The sequence below is a fragment of the Nothoprocta perdicaria genome, unplaced genomic scaffold, assembly GCF_003342845.1.
Source record: "Nothoprocta perdicaria isolate Ctin4 unplaced genomic scaffold, notPer1 scaffold_4, whole genome shotgun sequence".
NCBI classification, from domain to species: Eukaryota; Metazoa; Chordata; class Aves; order Tinamiformes; family Tinamidae; genus Nothoprocta; species Nothoprocta perdicaria.
Genome location: NW_020455643.1, coordinates 8,678,051 through 8,700,746, shown reverse-complemented (window position 1 = coordinate 8,700,746; position 22,696 = coordinate 8,678,051). Strand labels below are relative to the sequence as shown.

Genomic DNA, 22,696 nt, shown 5'->3' with positions numbered 1-22,696 from the left:
AGGACAGGGTGTGGGGTCACTCACCCCAGTCGTCGTAGCCGTGGGTCAGCTCGTGCCCGATGATGGTGCCAATCCCACCATAGTTCAGAGATCTGTTGGCAGCGGGTAGAGCTCAGATAGCGAAGGGCACGAAGCTTTGCCATACCCCAGGATGGTGACTGAGGCCCAGAAYGGTCTGATATCCCCCTACACACCCAGCCCATGACCCTGCCCCTACTCACTGCGGGAATTCGGGATCGTAGAGGGTCGGCTGCAGGATGCCAGCAGGGAACACTAGGGACACAGGAGAGCATTGCAGGGAGAGGGAACCTGGCCCCTTGCCCCCCACAGCCTGGTCTGCACCTGGGCACCCTACATAGTGCCCACACCTCCTCCCTGCCCCATGGCTGGGGGGCTGAGCCCCACTGGCTGGTGGCCGGGCTGGGGGGCAGTTCCTTACCCATCTGGTTCTTGTTGGGCAGATAGTAGGCGTTCAGGGCCTGCGGGGGCAGCAGCCACCTGCAAGGAGACACGAAGGTGCTAGGGGTGCCAGGCACGCAGGGGTGCAGGAACACCATCCATTTGCATGGCTGGGGTGCTTGCACCGTGCCCTCCTGTGTGTGCCCCGTGCGGTGCTGCCTGGTGAGCACTGGTGGGGCTGCGCCATGCCTGTCTTTGCCACCCACATCTCCCCGAGCGCAGCGATACCCACGCGGACTTGTCCACCTCCTGCCGGATCTTCTTCACCGAGAGCCTGATGCTGAAGGCGATGCTGTTCAGGATGTTCTTGAAATAGGTCTTCTCGTCCACCTCGAACTGTGGGGGCGCAGGGCACATCCATGGCATGGGGAGGACCCCTGTGTCCCCAAGCTCTTGCATGTGTCCCTCTGCTCCCAGGAGGTTTGAGGACTGAATGTGGGGTTGTGGCCATGGGCTGTGCACAACACGTGTGTGTGTGTGTGTGTGTCCCCTGTCCCCAGGAAGGTCCATGCACCATGGACACAGGCATGTTCCCATGCCACCATCCTTCAAGGCAATGCCCTCATGAGCTCCTGTATTTCTGCTGCCTCCCCAGGGTCTCTGTGCCACATAGGGTATGGGCAGCCCCAGCTCTGTGCTGAGGATGGAGATGAGCCCTGCATGTGGGGAAGGAGACCTTAGTTCAGACCCTAGGACAACGAGGGCCACCCCTTGCCTCATACTCCTTGTCGATGGCCTCCGGTGTCAGCAGGAAATCGGGGTAGCCGATCATCACCATCATGTACTGGAGCTGCGGGGAGAGGGGGCAGTTGGCTGGGACCCGTCAGCCCTTGTGCCCCAGTGCTGGGTGCAGGTGGGCAAGGGCAGGGGTAGGTGCAAGGACCTCTGTGCCCCCTGCCCACGTCTGCTACCTTGGCCCTGGCYGCTCTGCGGGTCTCCTCATCCATCCAGTCCAGCTCATCCAGGCGCTGGTCCAGGATGTACTTGATGTCCTCCACCAGCTGCTGCACCTATGGCAGGACCCATGGCAAGTCACCATGGGCACAGCCATAACATCTTCCGCACCTGTCACCCCCATGCCAACAGCCAGGTCACTTCCATGGTGCCTCCAGGGGCCTGCTGGCATCACTGGAGGGCATCAGCCTGAGGAAGCCACCCCCTACTCCCAAGCATCCATGGTGACCATGGCAGTGGTCATCCTGATGAGGGACCACAGCTCTATGCCCTGGGGCAGCAGCACCTACCTTGGCCTTGCTGGCAGAGGAGAAGTACTCCTCGACGAAGAGGGCGCCCAGGGCCATGCCAAAGTGCTTATTGGCCTGGCTCAGGCAGATCTTGCCCCGCTCCAGCTGCTTCTCGTTGCCCTCCATCTCCTTGGAGAGCTCATGGATGGCGTCACGGAAGGGTGTCGAGAGGTGCTCGCTCAGCACCACCACGATGCGCCACAGCATGTAGTTGTGCAGGATCCTGGCCAAGGCGGGCAGGATCAGACCCCCTTGGCTTGGCACCTTGGCAGGCCTGTGAGCATCACTTGGGGACCATGTGCCGTGGGGCACATCAGCCAGCACAGCTGCATGGGGCGCTGCTRGGGGCTTATCTGGGGTCCCCAAGCCAGGCCTGGCCTCCCTGGGCTAAGAGTGAGGAGGGGACTGGTMCCATTCCCCCCATCACCACCATATCTCTGCATTGTGCCCTTGTTGCCCCACTGAGCAAGATGCCACCCCATAACTCTCCCCACTCCATGGCCTGAAGCAGGGAGACCCCCAAATGCCAGGGCAAAGCAGCCCCATTGCCTGTCTTGTGCCGAGGGTTATCCCTAAGTCATGATGGGATCTGGACAACCCAGCCACCTGGGGCACAGCCTGGCATCTGCAGAGGGGCACACTGATGAGCCAGGGCAYGGGGCTGTCATCACCCCCAGGCTGGTGTCTGCGGTCACAGTGTGGGGCAGCCCCGGCACACGGGGTGTCCGCCCTCGCCCCCCCTCACCTGCCGGGTGTCACGCGGATGAGGTCGGACACCTTGTGCATGTAGTCGGTGGCCAGCAGCACCACCTCCTCGTCCTCCGAGAAGTTGTCGTGGAAGATGCGGTCCAGCAAGCGCTTCCACTTGAGCTGCCGGGCGGGCGRGGGGCAGTGTCAGCACAGACACGGGGACACTGCCCCAGGTCACCCCCAGCACCCAGTTTACCAGGAGCAAAGCCCGGCCCTGGAGCAGAACCCAGCACTTAGGAAAGTGCAGGCTGGATTTTCACCCTTCCTGGGCAGGCTGATGGGGGGTCACTGGGGCAGAGGGGCATTTCTGGGGGCACAGAGGCACTGGGCTGGGAGTAGTGTTAGGTGTTGGTGGCTGTGGGGCAGTTTGGCAGCAGGGAGGGACCTGGGGGGTTCAAGGGCAGCTGTGGAGCGTGGGGCAGGCGGGGGACGGGGTGGCAGGGGGGTGCAGGAGTGCTCACGGTGGGCGTGATGCGCTGCAGCTCGCCCAGCGTCACTTTGTGGTACATGGTGCTGACGTCCCTCCGAACGTCGTCGTACTCCGACACGGTGATCTGCGCAGCGTGGGCATGGCCGTCACTGCCGAGGGCCGGGGCAGGCCCAGCTCCTGGGCGGCCGACCCACATCCCTCCTGGCCCGCTGCCCCACGGACCCCTGTGCTGCCAACGGTGTCCCCAAAGTTAGGGCTGGGGTCCCCAAAGGCTGGGCATGGGGATCCCCTAAGAGCTGGGGTCCCTAAGGGCTAGTGTGGGGTTCCCCAAGGGCTGCTCATAGAGTTCCCAGTGGCTTTGAGCCTGATGGCCAAATGTGAGGAGTGGAGGAGGTTCTCCAGCATTTGGGGGTCCTCCAAGGCCTGGGTATGAGGGTCCCCAAAGGAGTGAGGTGGTTGCCTCAAGGGCTGGGTGTGGGGAACCCCCAAAGGATAGAGCAGAGAGGCCTCCCTTGGGCATGGGGGTCCTCAAGAGGCTGGAGGAGGTTCCTCGGGGCTGGAGTCCCCAAGGCTCAGGGCTCCCCAAGGCTTGGGCATGGGGGTCCCCAAGGGCTGGGCAGGGTCACCCAAAGCCCAGGGGCCCCTGCCTCACGTTGGCGAGGTGCTGCTCCAGCTGCAGGATCTCCTGGGCCTTCTGCTCCACGTGCTCAGCCCCCAGGAGGGTGAGCAGCTTCTCCATGAACACCCGGTACGCCGCCAGGATCTGCGCCAAGGCAGGGGCTGGTGAGGCCACCCTGCATGGCCCGGCTGGGTGCCCTCGCTGAGCCCTGGGTGCCCCCGTGCCCCTCTCACCTTCTCGCTCTCCTCATCCTGTCCCAGATAGAGGGTCCGCTCAGGCAGCGTCAGCCCGTCCTGGTCGATCTGTGGGAGGTGATGGGGCAGCGGGTGAGCAGAGCCCCATGGCAGGGGTCAGGGCGCTGCAGGGTAGGGGCTGTGCTGGGGAACAGGGTTATTGTATAGCTGCAAAGATAACACCCTGGGGACCCTCCCACTGCACAAGAGCACCCTGGGGCACCTTCTTCCCAGCACGGGCACCAGTGGGTCYCAGCTCCAGTGCCCCCCACTGTGGCACAGTGATCCTGGGGAGCAGCAGGGATGGGCCCCGGTGCACAGGCTCACACCCCTCTGCCCTTCACACCCCCGCACACCCAGGCACCCACACACCCCCCACTGACCCCCTCTCACAACACCCCTTCTCACACACACGCACACACAGCCTCTCATGGCCTTCTCTTGCCCACAGGACCTTGCTACCACCCATCGTGCACCCCATGTCACACCTGCGCCCTCCCGATCACACCCCAGCGGACGCGCGAATCCTTTCCCTTTGACACATGCTCCCTCTAGTGTGCGCACACCCGCACGCCCGCACACCCGCACRCCCGCACGCCCGCACGCCCGCACGCCTTTGCCCATCGCACCCTCTCACCTTCCCACCGCCGCGCACGCACCCCTCATAGCCATCACACACATACATCCCCTTCTCACACGCACAAACTCACAAGGAACAAGAGGGACAGGTACCCCAGCTGTGCCCAGCACCGTTTCCCCTCCATGCCCACTGTTGTGTCCCCATGGTGCCATCGCTGCGCCCCAGCTGTGCCCACCCCTGTCCCTGCCATGCCTTTGCTGCACCATCACCGCGTCTCCACTGCATCCACCCCTGTGTCTCTGATGAACCCACCACCACRTTCCTGATGTGCCCCCCACCCAGCACTCTGGCTACTCCCACCATGGTGCCCCCGTTGTGCCATCCCATGACCCTGTGCCTGCCACTCATTGGCCTGGATAAAGCCCCTTTGTGCCCCGCAGGTGCACAGTGTGGCACTGGGCTTGTCCCTCCAAGGCACAGATGACTGTCGTGATGCCAGGGCTTGGGCTCGGTTGTAGGGCGCTCAGTGGGCTCAGAGGTGCCCTGTGCTGTCTCCCCAGCAAGACACCACTCTGCTCCATATGTCCCCTGACCCACATCCCCTTCTCCTGCCTAACAGGTGACACTCTGACCCAGCACATCCTCTCACCACCAGCACCTGGACAGCGCAGCATTAGGGTGTTGTGGTGAGGACATGGGTGGGCAGTAGCTGTCCCCATCCCGCTGCCCCCCAAGCTGAGCACAGCAGGTGCCCAGGGGCCCGGCAGGACCCCGTGGGCAGCGGCGCTCACCCGGATGACGTAGCGCGAGGTGTTCCTGTCGTCCAGGCTGACGGTGAGCGAGAAGAGCACGGCGGCGCTGTAGATGCCCTGCGTCTTGTAGAGCAGCTCGTTGAGGTCGCTGCGGCTCGGGGCGGCGTCCCAGCCGCCGCACTCCCCGATCACCTCCAGCATGGGCCGTGGGCCCAGCCGGTCGATCTCAGCCCGGTCGAGGCACGAGCGGAAAAACTCCTTGACCTTCCTCTCGGCCGAGGCGCGGGCGCGCCGGCGCACGGGGCGGCTCAGCAGCGCCCGCAGCTTCGCCTCGTTCTGCTCGGCGATGGCGCCGATGGTGCCGTACACCAGCTTRTCCTCGGGGATGCCGTGCCGCCGGAGCCAGCCGCCGCACGCGAACGAGTAGAAGTCCTGGCACGGGTCGATGGTGGGGTCCATGTTGGTGCTGAGGAAGCGCGAGGCGCGCAGGAAGGCCTTCTTCTCCTGGCAGCCCTCCAGGCAGTAGCTGTCCCCTTCGGCCGCCAGGTACTTGAGCACCAACATGCACGTGAGGATGACGCAGAGGCCCGCGGCGAACACCAGCCCCGAGAGGAGGCAGATCTCCCGGCGGCTCCAGCGCGGCAGCCCCCCGCGGCGCTTCTTGGCGCCCAGCTGGAGGGCGAAGCCGTTGGGCAGGGTGCCGCTCTGGTACTTGCTCACGTACTTCACCTCCTGGAACTCGTCATAGTGGGCCGTCAGCGAGTACGTCTTCTCCATGGCTGGGCGCCGCGGGGCTCAGCGCAGGCGGGGGGCAGGCGCGGGCGCCCCGCGGCTCACGCCGGAGCCATCYGTACTCCGAGGAGGTGCTGGCCGGTGCCCGGGTGAGTCAGGCGGCTCCTGGAAAAGGCGGGTGAAGTGATTCAGGGGGCTTTGGGAGGAGCAAGGAGAACGCTGCTCGCCGTCATCATCRCCGCATCCTGCTGCCTGCCTGCATGCCCCACTGGTGGTACTGGGACCAGCTGCAGTGCCAGCAATGCAGCCCTCTCCCCACAGCTGACCCTGTGCCAGCCTGACAGTGCCCAGGGCATGCACCCCCTGGCTGCTCCCGGTCATCCCTCCCTCTCCAAGCCAAATCTCATGGCATGCTGTGACCCCCTCYGTTCCCGTGGGGTGGGGGACAGGCACAGGGCTCCCAGCACCTCTGGATGGGAGTGGGGGGRCAGCTTGGGAAGGGGTCTGTCAGGAGCACAGGAGGGCGTTGGGTTGGATCGGGGAGCGCTGCGTGGGTTTCAGCGGCTGGGCTGCGCTGCGGGGCATTGTTGCCTCTCATTGCCTTGCGTTGGGTGCCTGGGCTTGGGTCGGGTGGGGTTGAATCACACTGGGCTGGGTCATGTAGCACCGCACAGTGACCAGCGCTGTTGCACTGGGCTGTGGGTGCAAAGCCAACTCCAGCCCAGGGGCCCCCACCCCGCCAACATCTCATGAGACCCCCCCAGCTCCCACAGCCTCCCTCCAGCAGCCAGTGCCAGCTGCCGTGGACACTGGATTCTGGCAGGCGGGCAGTGCCGGGGAGAAGGGGGGGCTCCCCATGGGGAAGYAGAAGAGGGGGGCTGGATAGGTTTGGTGGGAGGCTTCCAAGCTGGACTCCAGTCCCTGCACAGCAATGCCCTTGGGAGCCTCTGGATGTAGCGTTGTGGGAGGACACGGCAGGGACTCCAAGCTGCGGAGGAGGACRGGGAGAAGCGGCCAGTACCCCCGCAGGGGACCCCCCTCTCCAGTCTCTAACGCGGTGCCCTCTGCAACTTGGGCAAAGTTGTGTCGCTGCTGCCACCGGGCTGCGTGGCGACGGGAGGAGCCCGCGGCGGCGGCACCGAAACTTTGCGGGGCCGGGAGCGGGCACGGCGCGGCGTGCGGGGGGCTGCGGGGGGCGCGCGGGGCTCGCGGGCGCTGCGGGGTGCCCGCGGTGCCAAGCGGGGCTCGCCGGGCTGCGCTCGGGGATGCTGATGAGCGGGAAGCTCGGCGGATGCTCCCCGGGATGCTCCGGGAGCGCCCAGCGGGGAGCGCGGCGGGGGCTGGCGGGGAGGCTGCTCGCGGGGAGCTCGCGGGGCCGCTGCCCGGGCTGCTCGGGGGCTGCTCGGGGGCTGCTCGGGGGCCGCCCCCCAGGACTCCCGAGGGGCGCTCGGGGGCTGCTCGCCCCACGGCTCACCGGGCTCCTCGGGGGTGGTCGCGCGGGGGGTGGGTGCCGGGGGGCGGCCGGGGTGCAGGGGTGCTCACCGCGCTGCTGGGGTGCTCGGCGGCTCCCGGGGCGCCCGTCCGCGCGCGCCCCGCGCTCCGCTGCGCGCCCCGCGCCGCGGCTGCCGGAGCGGCGGGGCCGGAGGGAGGCAGCGGGGCGGGGAGGGGGTGGTGTCTCCAGCCCGGCTCTCCCGCACACCGGGCTCCATTAACGAGATTATTATGCAAATGGAGCGGCCCCGTGYCGCACGCCAGCCTTACCTCATCCCCCCGGCGGGGGAGGCAAGGCGGGGGTCCCCCGAGCCCCCCGCCCCGGGCTGGCACCGGGCTGGCGGTGCCACCCGTCCCACCACCCCCGAGCAGGGGAACGCGGTCCCCAGGGTTGCTCCCTGTGCCAGGGGCATTCCGGCTGCTGGGCACCCCCGCCGCGGGGCTGGCACCTGTGGGGCCCGTCCCGTCCCGGGCTGTCCTGCCGGGGTGGCTGCAGCCGCAGGAGTTGTGGGGCACAGAGGAGACGAGAGGGAGCCCGGGCTGCTCTGGCTGCTGGGGTGGGCAGGGGATGCCGGGGCGGGGGGCATGGGGAGGGGGGGCACACGCACCTACATGCACCTACACGCACGCACGCCGAGGTCCGGGAATATTAAACTGCATTGCAGATAAATCCCCAACATAAATATCGTGAGCGGCTCCGCCGCGGCGGGGGGGCTGCAAGGTGATTTATAACCCACCAGCTCCCACTGCCCGCGGCAGCCGCTACCCCCCAGCCCGGCACACCGCAGCCCTCCGCCTTGCCCTGCTCAGGTGCCCTGCCGTGCTCGCCCGCCCCGCCTGCACAGCCCTGAGCACCTCGGTGGGTGCGCTGGGTTTTCCTGGGTGCCGGGGGGGAGCCCCAGGCTGGTGTGTGCTGGGCAGGGGTGCTGTGCCCCAAGCCATGGGGAGCTCCCGCTTGGCACAGGATGGGTGGCTCAGCTGGTGGGTGCCATGCTGATATGAGCCACCGTGGCACAACGCGTGCAYACACTGGCACCCCAGCGGGCACAGGGACACCCGCGCAGGGCCCCGTGAGCTGGTGCCAGGCCCAGGGATCTGCTCCAACAGCCTCCAGCTCCACAGGTGCCATCGCACCCGCATGCCCCTCCGCACCCGGCCACGCTCGCGCACTCCCGCAGAACCAAACTTTCTCCACGGGGCKCACACCGGCCATAGCACCTGAACGCCAGCAAGGGGATGTCCCAAGGGGGTCACCACCCCAGCGGGTGTCACCACCCTGGCCATGTGGGGTGATGCCCCTGTGCACGGGATGCAGCTCTGGGGAGCTGATGGATGAGCGTGGAGGGGAGGGAGGTGGGGGGGGCCGACGTTATTAACAGCCCTGGGGACTGCTCGAGCAGGGCTGTAAAAATTAAAGGCGTGTGGATATAAAATAATGGATAAATCTGCGCCGGGCGCAGAGCGCTGCAGCGTCCCGCTGGGGCGGGCGCCCCGGGGAGCCGGGGTATGGGGTGCCGGCAGGCAGGGGCGGGCAACACCGACAACCCAGTCCCTCTSTGCCCCACTTACAGGGCACTTGGGCAGGGGCGGCCGCTGGACCCGCGCTCTGGAGCCCGGGCACAGGGAGGGGAGAGAGGTGGGAGGCCGTGGGATGTGTGGCTGGAAGAGCCCTCACCGCAGCACGGCGGGCAGGGTCTGTGCATCGTGCTCTGGCACCAGCCCCACTGGTGCGATCTCCCCATGGGTGCCACCCTGGGGACACGCTGGGCCCCTGGCCCCGTGTCTGGGACAGGGCCTGGTGCCAGGCTGTGCCCCCCACAGTGCTGGCATCGCTGCACTGTGCCGGTCGCGTGGGCCACCCCACTGGCAGCCTCATTTTCCCCGAGATTAGCCGCGGCGCAGGAGCCTCCGCGCACCGCCAGCAGGTGACAAATAAGATTTTTCCACTCTCCCGAGCACCCGGCATGGGACTGTCATTGAAAATGCAAAGCAGCGCGGTGCCAACCTCCGCCAACCCCCCTTCCCCACAACCAGCCCCTCCRTGCCAGTCCCTTGCCTGGCCAATATCCCCTCCTCTGCCACGGCCAGCACCCATCAACCCCAAACAAACCGCTTGCTCCCAGCTGGTGGTGCCAGGCGTGGGAAGTGGGTGCCCTCTTGCYGCATGTGGCACCAGCCCTGGGGTCCGCAGGAGCAGGGGGCAGCAGGTGGGTGCCGGTCTGGGCTGGTGCTGGGGATTTGCACCCTGCAATTGCTGCCCTGCCTGCACCCACCTCCCCGCAGGGCCGTGACAAGAGACCCAGAGGTGCCTGGTGGGGAAAGGCCAACCCGGGGGTGCCCCTTGTGGGGCGAGAACTGCCCCCCAGCAGCCCCATGGAGTGCCCCCATCCCACGGCGCCGCRGCCCCAGCCCGGGCGCTGCTGCCACCGCCTCTCCCCCTGCGCTATTGTAGCGGGGCTGCCTCTGCCGCCGTCTGCGAAATTAATTCGGAGGTGGAGAGGGAGAATTATGTAAAGTGTGGTTATTCTGGAGCGGCGGGGGAAGCGCGGCTGATGGCAAAGTGCCTTTTTGTGTGTTTAATATGCATTTTTTTTTCCAGCGGTGCATTTTCAGGCGGGTAATTTGCTGTCTTTTCAGACCCCGATCAGTATCATTTCTCCGGCAATGACAGCTTTTATTTGCGCTGAAATGAATGCTGCGAAATTTCCAAGAAATAGCCAAGGCCCCATTGTGAGCCGGCCCCCRCCGTGCCCCCTGCCCGCCGCCCTCTGCCCCACGGGTGCCCTGCGAGCACCCGGCTTCGCGACACCCCCGGCTCGCAGCCCGCGCTGGGCAGCGGGTGCGTGAGGGCAGCAGCGGCACACGCGTGTGCACCGCGCTAGCACACGTGTTCATACATGCACACGCAAGGAGCCACGCGCGTGTATGTGCGTGTACATAGGCTTCCTTGCGTGTGCGCACACATCCCCAGGCCTTACACACGTGGGCATGCACCCACACACCCCTTCTCACACACCTCTCCCTGCACACACACCCCTTGGCATACACACATACAGCCTTGTGTGTGTGTRTGTATATATATATGTTTATATATACACATATACACACACTTTGGCATACACATATACAGCCTTGTGTGTGCATGTGTGTATATAAATATATATATGTACACCCCCATGTCTTGTGCATGCACACAGATCTTTGCACATGCATGTGCACACACACACACACACACACACACACACACACCCACACACACACACCCTCCTTGTGCCTGTACTCACATACAGCCCCATGCACACCCCTACAAGCACACACACCCCCTCCTGCACGCACACCCACCTCCGGCTGTGCATCCACCTCCCTTGCACACACACACAGACCCACAACCTCTCCATGCCCACAACCTTTCTGTGCCCACAACACGCACCAAACGCACCCCTCTCACCCCCCAGSTGTTTGTGGGGGGCACATCATGCCCCAGTGCAGCCCCCCCATGTCCCTGGGTACCCCTGGCTGCACAGGCACCCGGGGCTGGCACCGCTCCTGGCACAGCCGAGGTTAACTCTRCCGCCGCCCGGGTTTGCGGTGCGGGGAAGCTTTAATTTAATGAAGTGTGAGGCTTTTTATGGGCTTTTAATTACGCGGTGATAATTAACATTATAGGCCGCTGGGTCCCGCTGGTGCCCGGCTGCCCTGTGCCAGCTCCCGCCTGTTTGTAAATAAAACCAGTGGGCCGCGGCGGGCAGGGTTGGGGCGACGCATTTCGCTTCATAGTTGGGTGCCCCTGCACCTGGCATGGATGGGAACAGGGGCCCATGTCCCAAAGGGGCACCAGGGACCCACGGGTTCCCATGCCAGGAAGAAACCCCTCCTGAGGGTGGGAATTCGGGCACCGAGGGCTGCCGCAGGGCTGCAAGGAGCTATTGGTACCCCCCTACCCATTGCAAGAGGTRTTGGGTGCCCCACTCTTGCTCTCCAGCAGCACCCAGACACCTGGGSTCTTTTGCTCCTTTGGATGCCAGAGCCAGACTTGGTGGCACGGGTGGCTGCACCGTGGTGCCTATGGGGCTGGCCTGGTCCCCGTGGTGCCCCTGTCATCCAGGGCCCCAAGCGCTTCCCGCCCCAGGGCTAATAGGAAGCGATCCATCACGCAGCGCCCRGGCGCGCTGCCCGCCTGCCAGGCAACTAATGGATTTATCGCCCGTCACCCAGGCAATTTCCTGCCCTCCCCTAATCAATACCRCGGGGCAGGGGGACAGCACCCATAGGAGACAGCAGATGGGTGGGGGGCGATGCTATTTCCATCACTGCCCCCCCATGGGAACATTGCTTTGAAGGAGGGGGGCAAGGGGGAAGATGCCCATGAGGACCCCAGCATCCAGGCAGAGCCATCCCCTCCCAGCAGCATTTCCCATTTCCTGGGGAGGAAAAGGGCTTGGATGGAATTCCCCCCACCCAATATGTCCTGCGCCCCCTCCCCTCGGAGGGGGGTCCTGCCAGGGAGCACCAGCGGGTGGGGAAGGACAGGGGTGCCAGAGCCCAGGGCTGGCGCTGCCGGCACCCAGCGCACCCACCTTGCTCCCCCTGCTCGCTCGCTGCAGGCGGCACACAGGGAGCCCAGGCGTCCGGGCTCCCCTCCCCCACCCCTTCCCATTTAATTTTCCCTAATGAAAGGCACCGRGGATGGCGGGGAGCCGGGGCACCAAGGTCGAGGCTGCCTTTAATCAATGGCTGCGGCTGGCAGGGCGCCGGGCCGGGGGGAGCGGCAGGGAAGCGCGGGGGCTGCTGGCGGGGGGGGCAGGCAGCCAGGCTGGGGCTCCAGCGGGGAAACTGAGGCACACGGGGCTCGAGACCCCCAGGACACGGTGTCCCTCGCCCCCAAGAAGGGCCCATCATCCCCTCAAAGACGACGCAGCCTAAATGCACTGGCTGAGCYGGCGGGTGCCAGGGCTGTGCCCGGGTCCTGCCAGGGCAACCTTTAATTGTGCCACCTACCCGGGTCTCGGTACACACGAGCACTCCTCAAGCCCCTGTGTCCACACGGGCAGCCCCCGGCACCGCCGGGGCAGGGCCCTGGCTCCTCCAGCCGGCTCCTGGAGCCGGGCAGGAATCACTGCCAGCCGGGGGCACCGCAGCGGGGGGCACCCTCTCCCCCTGCCCCGGTGCTCAGCCTCGGGCTGCTAAAGGCACTGGCCGAATGAGAACCCAGGAGTCCGGAGTGGGCAGGGCGCCCATCCCTGAGCTAGGCGTGCTGGGGACGGGGGTCCCCCATTGTCCCCTAGAGCTGGGTGCTGGTGACGGCACTCACCCCATGCACCAGCACCGTGGGGCCCAGGTCCCGGGTGAGCAAATCCAGGTGGTGCAGGTAGAGCGGGTAGAGGCTGGTGTCGGCGGGCGGCCGCGGCAGGTAGAGGAAGCGCACGGCGGGCGCGGGGCCCTGCTCCAGGACGAGCTTGTTGGCGGCGCGCACGTACTCATCCGACACCTGGCTGGCGTTGCCCGGGAAGTTCATGGCGCTCTCCTCCTCGTGCGGCGCCGGGCCGCCCGGCGGCACCCGCTGCGCCTGCCAGTGCAGGCCCACCACGGCGTCCCAGGGCACCAGCTGGATCTGGGCCTGGATGCGCAAGTCCTTGAGCAGCTGGCGCAGCTTGTCCTCCTGCGCGTGGGGCATGGCRCCCGCCTCGACGCACAGGAAGAGGCGGAGGCGCGCGCGGCGCCAGGCCCGCGTCATGTTGAGCACGCAGGCYGTCTGCAGCAGGAAGAGGCTGCACGTGTCGGCGTAGCGGGCGCTGTCGGGCCGCAGCAGGTTGACGGGCCACACGTGGATGGAGGGCGGCGCGGCGGCGGGGCGCCGCAGCTCCCACGCCTTGTCCAGGCTCTCCAGGTGCCGCGCCAGCAGCACGTTGCGCAGCATCTTGAGCGCGTCAGCCACGATGCCCACGTACTCGCGGGCCGAGAGCAGCTTGGGCGCCGCGGGCGCCCGCGGCGGCGGGAAGCCCAGGGGCACCTCGTCGCGGGCGCTCGTGAAGGCCGGGTGCTGCGCCAGCCCGTCCTGCGGCGCCGCCTCGTCGTAGAAGCCCAGCACGAGCGTGTTGGGCCGCATGCCGCCTGGAGAGGCCGTGTGAGCCCAACGTGAGCATGTTGGGCCATGCCAGCCCCTCCGAGGACTGGCACTGCCCTCCCCAAGGAGGCCACGGGGCCGAGGACACAACTCACCGAGGCCGGAGGTGAAGAGGAGCTGGCGGACGCCGTGGCGCACCGAGGGTGCCAGCGTGAGGCTCACGAACGCCTTCACGTTGAGCTTGTCCACCAAGCCCAGCCACGAGTCCTGCTGCGCCTGCAGCGGGTCCGAGGGCAGCGCGTCTGTGCCGGGGGGACAGGGCAGTGAGGCGGGCGGGCAGCCCGTGCCAGGGCGCCCGCAGATCTCGCTGCCAGCCCTGTGGCACCCCGGCGTGSCGCTGGGCACCCCCAATCTACTGTCACCTCCCCTGCCAATCCCCAGCACCCAGGAGAAGGGGGGAGGTGGAATCGGATGCTTCCAGCCAGAGATGAAATTATACATAAATATAAATAAATAAATATAGATATGTATATATATAATATATTAAAAAAACCTCTCAGACAGCTCCACCCCCCCTCCCCAATTTCAGGCCATTAGTCACCACGGCAACGGCGAGACAGGGACTGGAGCAGCTCCGGAGCATGCTGGGGTGGGCACGGCCGGCAGGGCGAGGGCAGCGGCGGAGGGCACAGGCGGGCGCTATGGGGCAGGGCAGGGGGGCGCACGGCACTGCCGGGCACGGGCGCACACAGCCGAGCTGTGAGGCTGCTCCTGGAGGCCCAGGTACCGCTAATATTTCCCCCCTGTGCCCAGACAGGCACCAGTGCCACCCCCCCTCAGCAACCTGGGGAAAGACTCCAACCACTGTCCCCCTATCCAGAGGCTGGGAGTGCTTATCCATGTGCTTTTCCAGGGCAGCAGAGAGCATGCAAAGGGGAAGCACCCGCCACCTTGTGCCCAACTGCCCCAGGGACTTAGTGGCACGGCAGGGAGAGGCGGCGCCCGGCGCTGGCAGCCCCGGCAAGGAGCAGCCCTCACCTAAGTCCTGCAGCTCCACGTGGCCCAGGATGTAGAGGCCGCTCTTCTTGAGGTCGTTGACGAAGTCGATGAGGCGGGCRCTGCCCCGCGGGTTCTGCACCATGAGCAGCATCTGCGGGCGCCAGAACTTCACGTGGTCCTTCCGCACGTCCAGCATCAGCAGGTACTTGCGAACCTGGCCAGAGGGAAGCCGGGGGTGTCAGCAGGGCCACCCTCCCACAGGGGTGKCATTAAGGCTGTCTATAACAGCCTGCCGTGGGGATGCCAACCCCAAGGCTGCCAAAGGGGCCAGCAGAGGAGGGCAAGGCAGCGGGCACGGCTGGCACAGCTCACCTGGTGGAAGATGAGGGCCTGGCTGATGTAGCCCCAGGTGCTGCTGGGCGAGAGGTAGTGGAGGGCGAGGAGGAGGAGGAGGAGGAAGCCCAGGCTGGCCGAGGCTGAYACGGGGCTGATGAGGAACATCATGACGCAGCAGCCCGCAATGCCCAGCAGGCACGTGTGCCAGGTGAAGTACCGGAAGGTGGGCCTGAAGCAAGGAGAAGAGACACTCGATATTGCCCGGTCCCCCATGCCAGCTGCAAGGTGGGCACAGCAACAACAGGAGTGGCAGGAGGTTGTGCCAAGGCCGGACCAGCCACCTCCAGTGAACCCTGTTGTGCCAGCCCAGGGCACGTCAGCCACCCCAGATGCCTGTAGCAATGTGCACAGTCCTTCCCAGTACCCCCAGTCTAGGTCCTGCTGTGAGACCCATTGGAAACTGGCTGCTGAAGMAATGCTGGCTGGAAGCAACTGGGAATGGGCCTGATGGCTCCTGTTAGCAGAGCAGGGCCACAACTAACAGGCACCTCACGAAAACRAAGCAACAAATGGGCAAACCACAGTGGACACACAGGCACGAGAGGCTGGCACTGCCTCTCTCCTCATCAGCGGCACCGGTGGGTACAAAGCCCCTGGCATTCGACCACGCTTGGCTGGCAAAGTCCCACGGGAGTGCCAGGCTGCAGAGGGAATCCACCGGTGGAGCCCACAGCCATGCCACGGCTCCCGCCTCCCACCCTGAGCTTCCCATGCCTCTCTGAGGGCAACTGGGAATGGGAAGGGATGGAATCAGAGGAGGGCACAGGAGGCTACAGGGGGCGGTGGGCACAGTGCACCCTTCTGTTGCAGGGCAAACGTTTTGAGTCAGTGGAGCACAGAGAGCGGCTGGTACCTACCCYGGGGGCACTAGGCACCCCCCTGCTACCCGTCCTGGCGAAAGGGGGTAACCTGAGGCAGGGGAGGTGTTTGGGGGCCCGCATGCGGCGACTGGCATGGCCTGGAGGAGYGGGGTGCTGCCAGGAGCGCATGGCGGCGCCAGCAGCCGGGCGCGCGGCTSAGCCTGGCGCAGGGACGCGGAGGCGGGAGGCGAGAAGCTGTTATTTTCTCTAATTGTTGTTTTTGCTGAAAGGTAATTAAACCCCTTTTCCGCTGCGCTTGATGGAGACCTCAGCGTGGTGGGGCGGGGGTAGGCACAGCAGGGGCCATGAGAGAGCAGGGTGGGTGCAGGGACCCCTTACCACCCCGCCGCAGCACCCTCCTCCGCAGCGGGCACTGCTCCATTCAGCTCCATCCGGCCCCGGGCGAGGAGGTGGCTGCGGAGGCCGAGCCCCGGCCTGGCACGGGCACCAGCTCTTGCTCGGGATGGGGGGCTCTCGGGGACACTCTGCCCTGCTGTACCCCAAGCGTTGCCACCGCGGCCGCCTCCACYCCTGGGGCTCCTCGCTTCAGACGAGCGGCACCGCAGGCAGCAGCACCACTCCCGCAGCCACAGCTGGCACAGCCCTATCCCCTCCGCATGGTCCCCGAAACCAGCTGGCTCCCACATCCCTAGGGCACAGTGACAGAGAAACACAGATCGATCAGGAAGGGAGAGCTGTGCCCAGYTCGCTGCAAAGGGCACGAGCCAGATGATGGTGCCCGAATCACCCTGCAGCTTCCCCGCAGTGGCGGGGGCAGCCGGGCCAGGCCAGGCCCGCGCCAGGGCGGCCCCGGGCTCCGCGGAGCAGGGCTGCCTGTCGCCCACACTCACCCTTCCTGGAAGATCTCTTCTCCTCCTCCCCCCTGCTCAGGATCCCCCTCCCCCGCTTCCCCCGTTAGTTTAATTAGCACTAATGGAAAGTGGGCTCCATCACGGCTTGGCAAGCTGCCCGGGGGATGCCGGGGCACAGGCTATAAATTACCTCCGGAAAGCCTGGGGGGAGGGGGCGGCGGGTATCCAGCTAGTGCATCCATACCTCCTTGATAAAGTAGGGAGAGGGGAGAGGGGACGGGGCTAGGCCAGTGCCACRCTCCCTCTCCCATCCCACGGGGCATCTCTGCCCTTCTGTCCCGCAAGAGAGGGGCTGCTCTGCACCTCTGCCCCGCTGAGGGGCAGTGGAGGGGCAGAYGGAGGGACTGATGGATGGATGGCGCCCACCCTGCCCCTCAGAGCAGCCTCCCTTCCCAGCACCCATGAGTACCTGAAGTTGGGGGCTGATGCCCACTCCAGTGCCAGGCAGGCCAGGTTGACAGTAGCGTAAACCAGGAGGAAGAAAGTGGTGACAACCCCCGCGATGGTGTTGAGCTTCCCGGAGAAGAGCACCAGCTGCAGAGGGGCAAAGAGGGGCACGGAGTGAGTGCTGCCGGTGTCCTGCACCGCAYCAGCCCTGTCACCAGCCCTGTCACCCCACAGCAACCTGCTCGTTGCCCCCGTGGCACAACTGCCCCCAGAGCGAGCGCGAGGGCTGGCGCAGAGCATCTATTTCCACGTGTGCCAGGGATGGGTAGGGGCAATGCCAGGCTGGGCATGAATTTCCCATGCCAGGAGGGGGCAGCCCAGTGCAGAAGGTGCTCGGGCATTGCCTGGGTGCCCGGTATATACCAGGTGCCACAGGTTGCCGATGACAGCCCCGTGGTTTGGTTCACCAGGAGTTAACAGCGCGGCTCAGCCGTAATGGATCCCCCCRCAAGAGCCCCCGCGCCGCCCCCGCACTCAGCCCTTTGCTGTGATTTATCCTTCAGGCATCAGCGCRGGGAGGGAAAGGTCGGGCATACAGGGAAGGCAGGCGTGGGGCTGGGGTCTCCAGGGCACGCGGGCGAATGGGCAGCTCTCGGCTCCCCTTCCAGCCCCAGAGGTGCCCCCCGAGGGCAGCACTGCGCCCTTCTTGTCCCAACCGCCTCCTCACAGCCCCTCCTGCCCGTGCCCCCCAGCAGTGCTCCCCTCTCCTACTCTCCAGCGGGCCCAGGACCCCTCGTTCAGCTGCCCCTCGGCTCTGCCATGCCTGCCCTGGCACAGGCTGCCCCAGCCCCACCACCGGGCTGCGAGGGAGAAGCACAGGCTGCRGGCACAGCCCTGGCGTGGGGACAGCTCCCCCCTTGCCTGACAAGGCAGCTCGGCTGCAGGGGGACACGCCAGCAGCGTTGGAAGTGCCATGGTCAGGTTCTGCAGCGCCCAGCCCAGGAGCCAACCCACCTTCAGCCGGTGGCACTGGGGAAAGGAGCGTGTTGGGAGAGCCCTGCAGGAGATGTGACCCAAGAGAGCAGGCACAGCTCCGGCCACACTCACCTGCACCACCAGCCAGGAGAGGATCACAGCCATGATGGGGTTCCCGCTGGCAGAYGTCTTCTTGGCGAGCGCCAGCGCCCGGCCTGTGGAAAAGGGGGAAGCGGAGCTGAGGCAACGCAGGAGGTGTCCAGACTGGCCCCAAGGGGCACCTGAGCCACAAACCTGGGGTCCTGTCCCCCCACAGTGGACACCAACACACAAGCATACAGCTAACACCACTGCCTCATCTCTGCAGCTGGGCTGGCATGCAGGTATATACCCAAGGTACCCACGGGTATATACCAAGGTGCCAGCACACCCTGGGCACTCACCAAAGAGATCATCCCGCGCCAGGGCATAGAGGATGCGGGATGCTCCGATGAGGTTGCTCATGGCTGCAGAGAGGGTGGCCGCRTAGATGCCCACCGTGACCAGGGGCGGGAAGATACTGATGTCACGCAAGAAGCCGTAATCGTTCTGCAGGAGAGTCCTAGAGAGCAACATGCAGATGCTGGCACCCACGTCAGCCCGTGCCAGCACATCCTGGCACAGGGTGCACCTTGGCAATGATGACGGGGCAGGCAGCCGTACCTGTTGCAGGTGGCACACATGAGGAAAGCCAACAGGTTGTAGACGAGGTAGGTGAAGAGCACGGCAGAGATGGTGCCCCGGGGGATGGAGTAGCTCGGGCGTTTCAGGTCTCCTGTGGGCAGGAGCGGGCAGCATTAGCACCCTGCAGGAACAGCACCCTTCGCTCTGCCCCTGCCTTCTCTGCCCAGCCGTGGCTCCCTCTCCTCGCTCCTGGTACCACCGTGACGCCTTTCTTCTCCTTACCCGACATGTTGGAGCCTGCCATGATGCCAGTGCAGCCGTTGAACATCACTGCGAAGACGGTGCTGAAACTCATCATCTGCCCCGTGGTGTAGTCCACCCTGTACCTACCTGCAGGACACAGGGGCACAGGCTGCAGCRGGCTGTTTGGGGTGGCACAGCCCCACCAGATACCCTCTCCTCAATGCTCCCTGTGCCCAGACAGCAGCCACCATGGAATAAACCACCTCTGGCACCTGCTTTGTGCCCCAAAACTCYCCCCACCGTCCTGCACGTCCCTGCTGACATAGAGGTGCCAGGCCATGGGGCAGTGCCAGTCCTCTCTGGCCTAGCAGGTAGGATTGGGGCACGTGTGCCATGACAGGAACCGTGGGGCAGGAATGTGTCRCGGCAGCCAGGGTTGGGGAAGGCCATTCCTCACCACCCAGGTTATCCCGCAGGGTAGTGAGCGAGAAGCCTGTGAAGAGGCCGTTCTCAGTCTCCGAGCTGTTGGAGTGCGGCAGGTGGATGGGCACTCCGACGGGCTGCGTGGCAAAAAAGCTGATGAGGATGGTGGCCAGCACACCCATGACGATCAGGAAGATGAGGAAGGTGGCCTTGGCGTAGATGGAGGCGCCCACGAGGCACACCACGAGGCACAGGGCGAGGAGGATGGTGCCATAGAGCAGCTCGTACCAGTAGCTCTGGGGCAGGACGTGGACGCCTGTGCCCACTTCTTGCCCTGGAGAGAAAGATGAGCAGAGATCAGCAAGGCTCGGGGCAGTCATGATTTGCAGTTGAGAGCCASCAGCTTCGTGCCACAAATATGGGACACCAACTCAACTGCTGGGGGCAGAGGGCTGGGTGAGCCATGCCAGCTACATAAGGCATCATGTTTGGACTCTGTGCCATGCACCCACCTTGGCAAGGCTGGCAGGGTGACAAGAGCTGCTCAGGGAGGGGATCCCCACTGCCACCCACCACCATGCACCCCTGTACTCACCAGGTGGCACCCCAAAGCTGTCCACGACTGCCTCCACCAGCCCCAGTATRTAAAGTGCACTGCCACACACGTTGGCCAGGAAAAACATGATGCCGATGCTACCCCCAAATTCTGGGCCCAAGGCACGGCTGATCATATCTTGCTTCAGTTAAGGAAGATGCCAGCAACTCAAACTAACGCCCTTGGGCACCCTTGGGTCCTCCTACAACTCCCTGACCAGGGCACTTGCAGTCCCAACACGGCACCCCAGAGCCACCTCTGGGCTGTCACCCAATTTGGCTCCTGTCCGCTGYCCCAGCAACACCCACAGCAAAGGATACAGTAGGCTCCTCCAGCATCCAGTGCCCCGTTGGTGGCGATGGCACACACAGACAGCACCGTCATGCCAATGATGAAGTAGGCCACTGCAAACATGGCCAGAGCTTGGTACAATCCAGCATGACCCACGACGAACCCTGCCAAGGACCAAATAGTGACCAATATCTCCATTAGCTGAGCAYGAACCTCCCCAGTAGAGCCAGGGCCCACAGGCACAGCCATTCCCCCAATCAAAGGGGTACACGGGTTGCTCCCATCCCCATGCCCGCATCTTCCCMACCACCACCAGCACAACCCCTTTTCCCTGCCGAAACTGGGACTTCCCACCCTGTGCCACCCATGGGCATCCCGTGGCGTGGCCATCATGCTGCTCYACCACCCGTTTGTGCAAGCTGTGACCTGGCTCCACAGCACGCCAGCCTGGGCAAGGCAGGGATCCCCATCTCCTGCCACCCACCTCAGCCCAGCACCTGGAGGGGATGGAGGCCCAGCAGGGTCAGGACATGGGCATGTGGGACCCATCAGTGCCCTCCTCCAAGGACACAGAGGGCCAGGGGGCAGCACTGGAGCACGGCACAGGGCCGGGAAGCTCCAGCACAAACCAGGTGCATGCACCCCTTGCTCTCCCTGCTCCCCCATCATTGTCAAGCCTCTAACTTGGGGGGCATCAGTGGCACAGGAGGAAGAGGGCACTTGACCCCCCTGGCAACGAGCCCCTCTCCAGCTCCGGGCACGGCCCCAGCAGGCACTGGGCACTGCAGAGCTCTGTGCTCCTTGTTTGCCCGCTGCAAAGCAGGAAGCAAAAGCTGCCCCACGTCCCAGCCCATTCCGAGTCCCTGGGCAGCACCGGCGCGGGGGAAGCACCCGGCCGTGGCCTTGCTTGGGGCGGTGACGGTGCTGTGGGAAGCGAGCGAGGCCGGGCGACTGCGGCGGGCAGGAAGGAGCTGCCCGAGGCCGCGGCGCGGTGCCCTATCGCGGCCGCAAGAGCAGCCGCAGAGTTGTCGGCCGCGGGCGCCCTGGGCCGGCCCGTGGCTAACGCGAGCCCCGGCGAGCGCCCGCGCAGCTGCCAGCTCTGCTCTGGGGGCACCTGGCAGCAGGGTGCCCCGGCCCAAGGGGGGCAGGAGGAGGAAGAGGAGGAGGAGGGTGGAGGGGGGGGAGGAGCGGGGGCAAAGCCGAACTGGACGGAAGCTGGAGCACGGAGGGGACATTTGAGCGGCGCTGGAAGGGCCTGGGGTAGCCACGGAAGGGGGGCTGCCCACGTGGCCCGGTGGGTCGGGCGCCACAGCCCGGCCTTCCCCGCGGCCCCGGTTCCTCTTCCCGGCAACTCCCCTCCCCCTCGCTCCGAGCTCCTCTTCCTGCCCCAGCCCCGCAGCCCTGGGGYGATGCCAGCCCTGCTGGGGGTCTCGGTTGGCAACGGGACCACCAGGATACTGCTGGGAAAGGGAGGGGACAGGACAGGCAGGGACACAGAGCTCCTGCCAGGACCCAAAGCGGGACAGGACAAGGGGGTAAAGGGGACAAAGGATGCCAGGGCAAGCAGTGCCTCCATCCCACAGCTCAGAGTGTCCTCAGGGGCAGAGAAGGGGCTCATAGCCCCCCAGGGTCTGCCCAGGCTCCCCCTCCCATTTGGGCATGCAGCCAGCTCCCGCCCCTGGATTTTCATGGGCGGAAAGCGAAAGAGGAAAAACCTTCCCCATTCCCGAGATGCCAGGCGGACAGGACCGCCCCGGGCCTGCCTGCCCCRGGCCAGGCCAGGGGCATCTCCCCTCCCAGGGCACCCCATGGACCCCCCCCTTTCCTGGGCCATGCCCAGCCTTCCCAGTGTCCCAGACTGCCCAGTAAGAGTAATAGCACACACTGGGAGTCCGGAGCCCCTAGTCTGCCCCCAAACTGAGCCTCTGAACAGGGGGAGGACAGCAGAGGGTGCAGGGGGTGTCCAGAGCCTGGTCTCAGATGGGGGGAAAGCACAAGGGGCACAGATGGGGGACACTGGGGTCCTGCACTAGGGGAGCTGGTGGGTGATGGAGGGCACATGAGGTTYAGTGGAAGGGCACCGAGTGCACTGGGATCCCCCACTGGGAAGAACTGGGGGGGCTCACTGGGATGTCCTGGTGGGATCCAGTCCTGGGCATCCATCAGGAGCCCCCGGGCCCCAAGTGCAGGAGTTGGCAGGGGGGACACTGGGACCCCACACTGGAGAGGAGCCTGGAGGGGCACTGGGAGGGCACCTGGACCCCAGACTGGGCCACGTGTACAGGGGCACTGGAGGCCCCAGCCAAGCAGGTTCGGGTGGGCAGCAGCAGGGGGGCCTGGGGCTTGGGCCTGGGGCTTAGGCCTGGTGGCTCAAGGGAGGCACTGGGGGCGGCTCTCGGAGGCCGGGGCGGGGGGGCACAGGGCGAACTCCGGACCCCCGCCTGGCGGTGCTGGCGGCGACCCGGGGAGGACGCGGTGCCGGGCGGGGGGCGCGCGGGGGGCCCGGGCCGGCTGCGGGCGGCACTCACCGAGGCGCAGGAAGAGGACGACGCTGAACATGGAGAGCAGCGTGGGCACCACGACGCCCAGGAAGGTGGGCAGCTTGCGGGGCGCGGCGGCGGCGGCGCGGGCCCGGCCG

At 65.7% G+C, this 22,696-nt stretch overlaps 2 protein-coding genes across 2 annotated transcripts in view; both read right to left on the bottom strand.

The window, feature by feature from the left end:
• ECEL1 (endothelin converting enzyme like 1) overlaps positions 1–5,844 on the bottom strand; it is a 7,261-nt gene extending 1,417 nt beyond the window's left edge. The window contains exons 1-12 of the mRNA XM_026045307.1: positions 5,107–5,844; positions 3,736–3,804; positions 3,536–3,646; positions 2,915–3,007; positions 2,449–2,573; positions 1,704–1,926; positions 1,371–1,469; positions 1,175–1,249; positions 692–795; positions 440–498; positions 222–273; positions 25–92 (exon numbers count right to left, since the gene is read on the bottom strand). Coding sequence (XP_025901092.1) covers positions 25–92; positions 222–273; positions 440–498; positions 692–795; positions 1,175–1,249; positions 1,371–1,469; positions 1,704–1,926; positions 2,449–2,573; positions 2,915–3,007; positions 3,536–3,646; positions 3,736–3,804; positions 5,107–5,844 — 1,816 coding nt within the window. The remainder of the gene's footprint in view (positions 1–24; positions 93–221; positions 274–439; positions 499–691; positions 796–1,174; positions 1,250–1,370; positions 1,470–1,703; positions 1,927–2,448; positions 2,574–2,914; positions 3,008–3,535; positions 3,647–3,735; positions 3,805–5,106) is intronic.
• Positions 5,845–12,415: 6,571 nt separating this feature from the next.
• Positions 12,416–22,692, bottom strand: SLC12A9 (solute carrier family 12 member 9; the record flags this gene model as incomplete). Its single annotated transcript, XM_026045247.1, has 13 exons — positions 12,416–13,401; positions 13,510–13,656; positions 14,393–14,567; positions 14,726–14,918; positions 16,891–17,015; positions 17,976–18,058; positions 18,287–18,444; positions 18,546–18,657; positions 18,789–18,896; positions 19,207–19,506; positions 19,768–19,905; positions 20,088–20,222; positions 22,587–22,692. Coding segments are annotated over 13 exons (2,610 nt in total), but the record flags the coding sequence as incomplete, so codon positions are not given.
• Between the last annotated feature and the right edge of the window lie 4 nt (positions 22,693–22,696).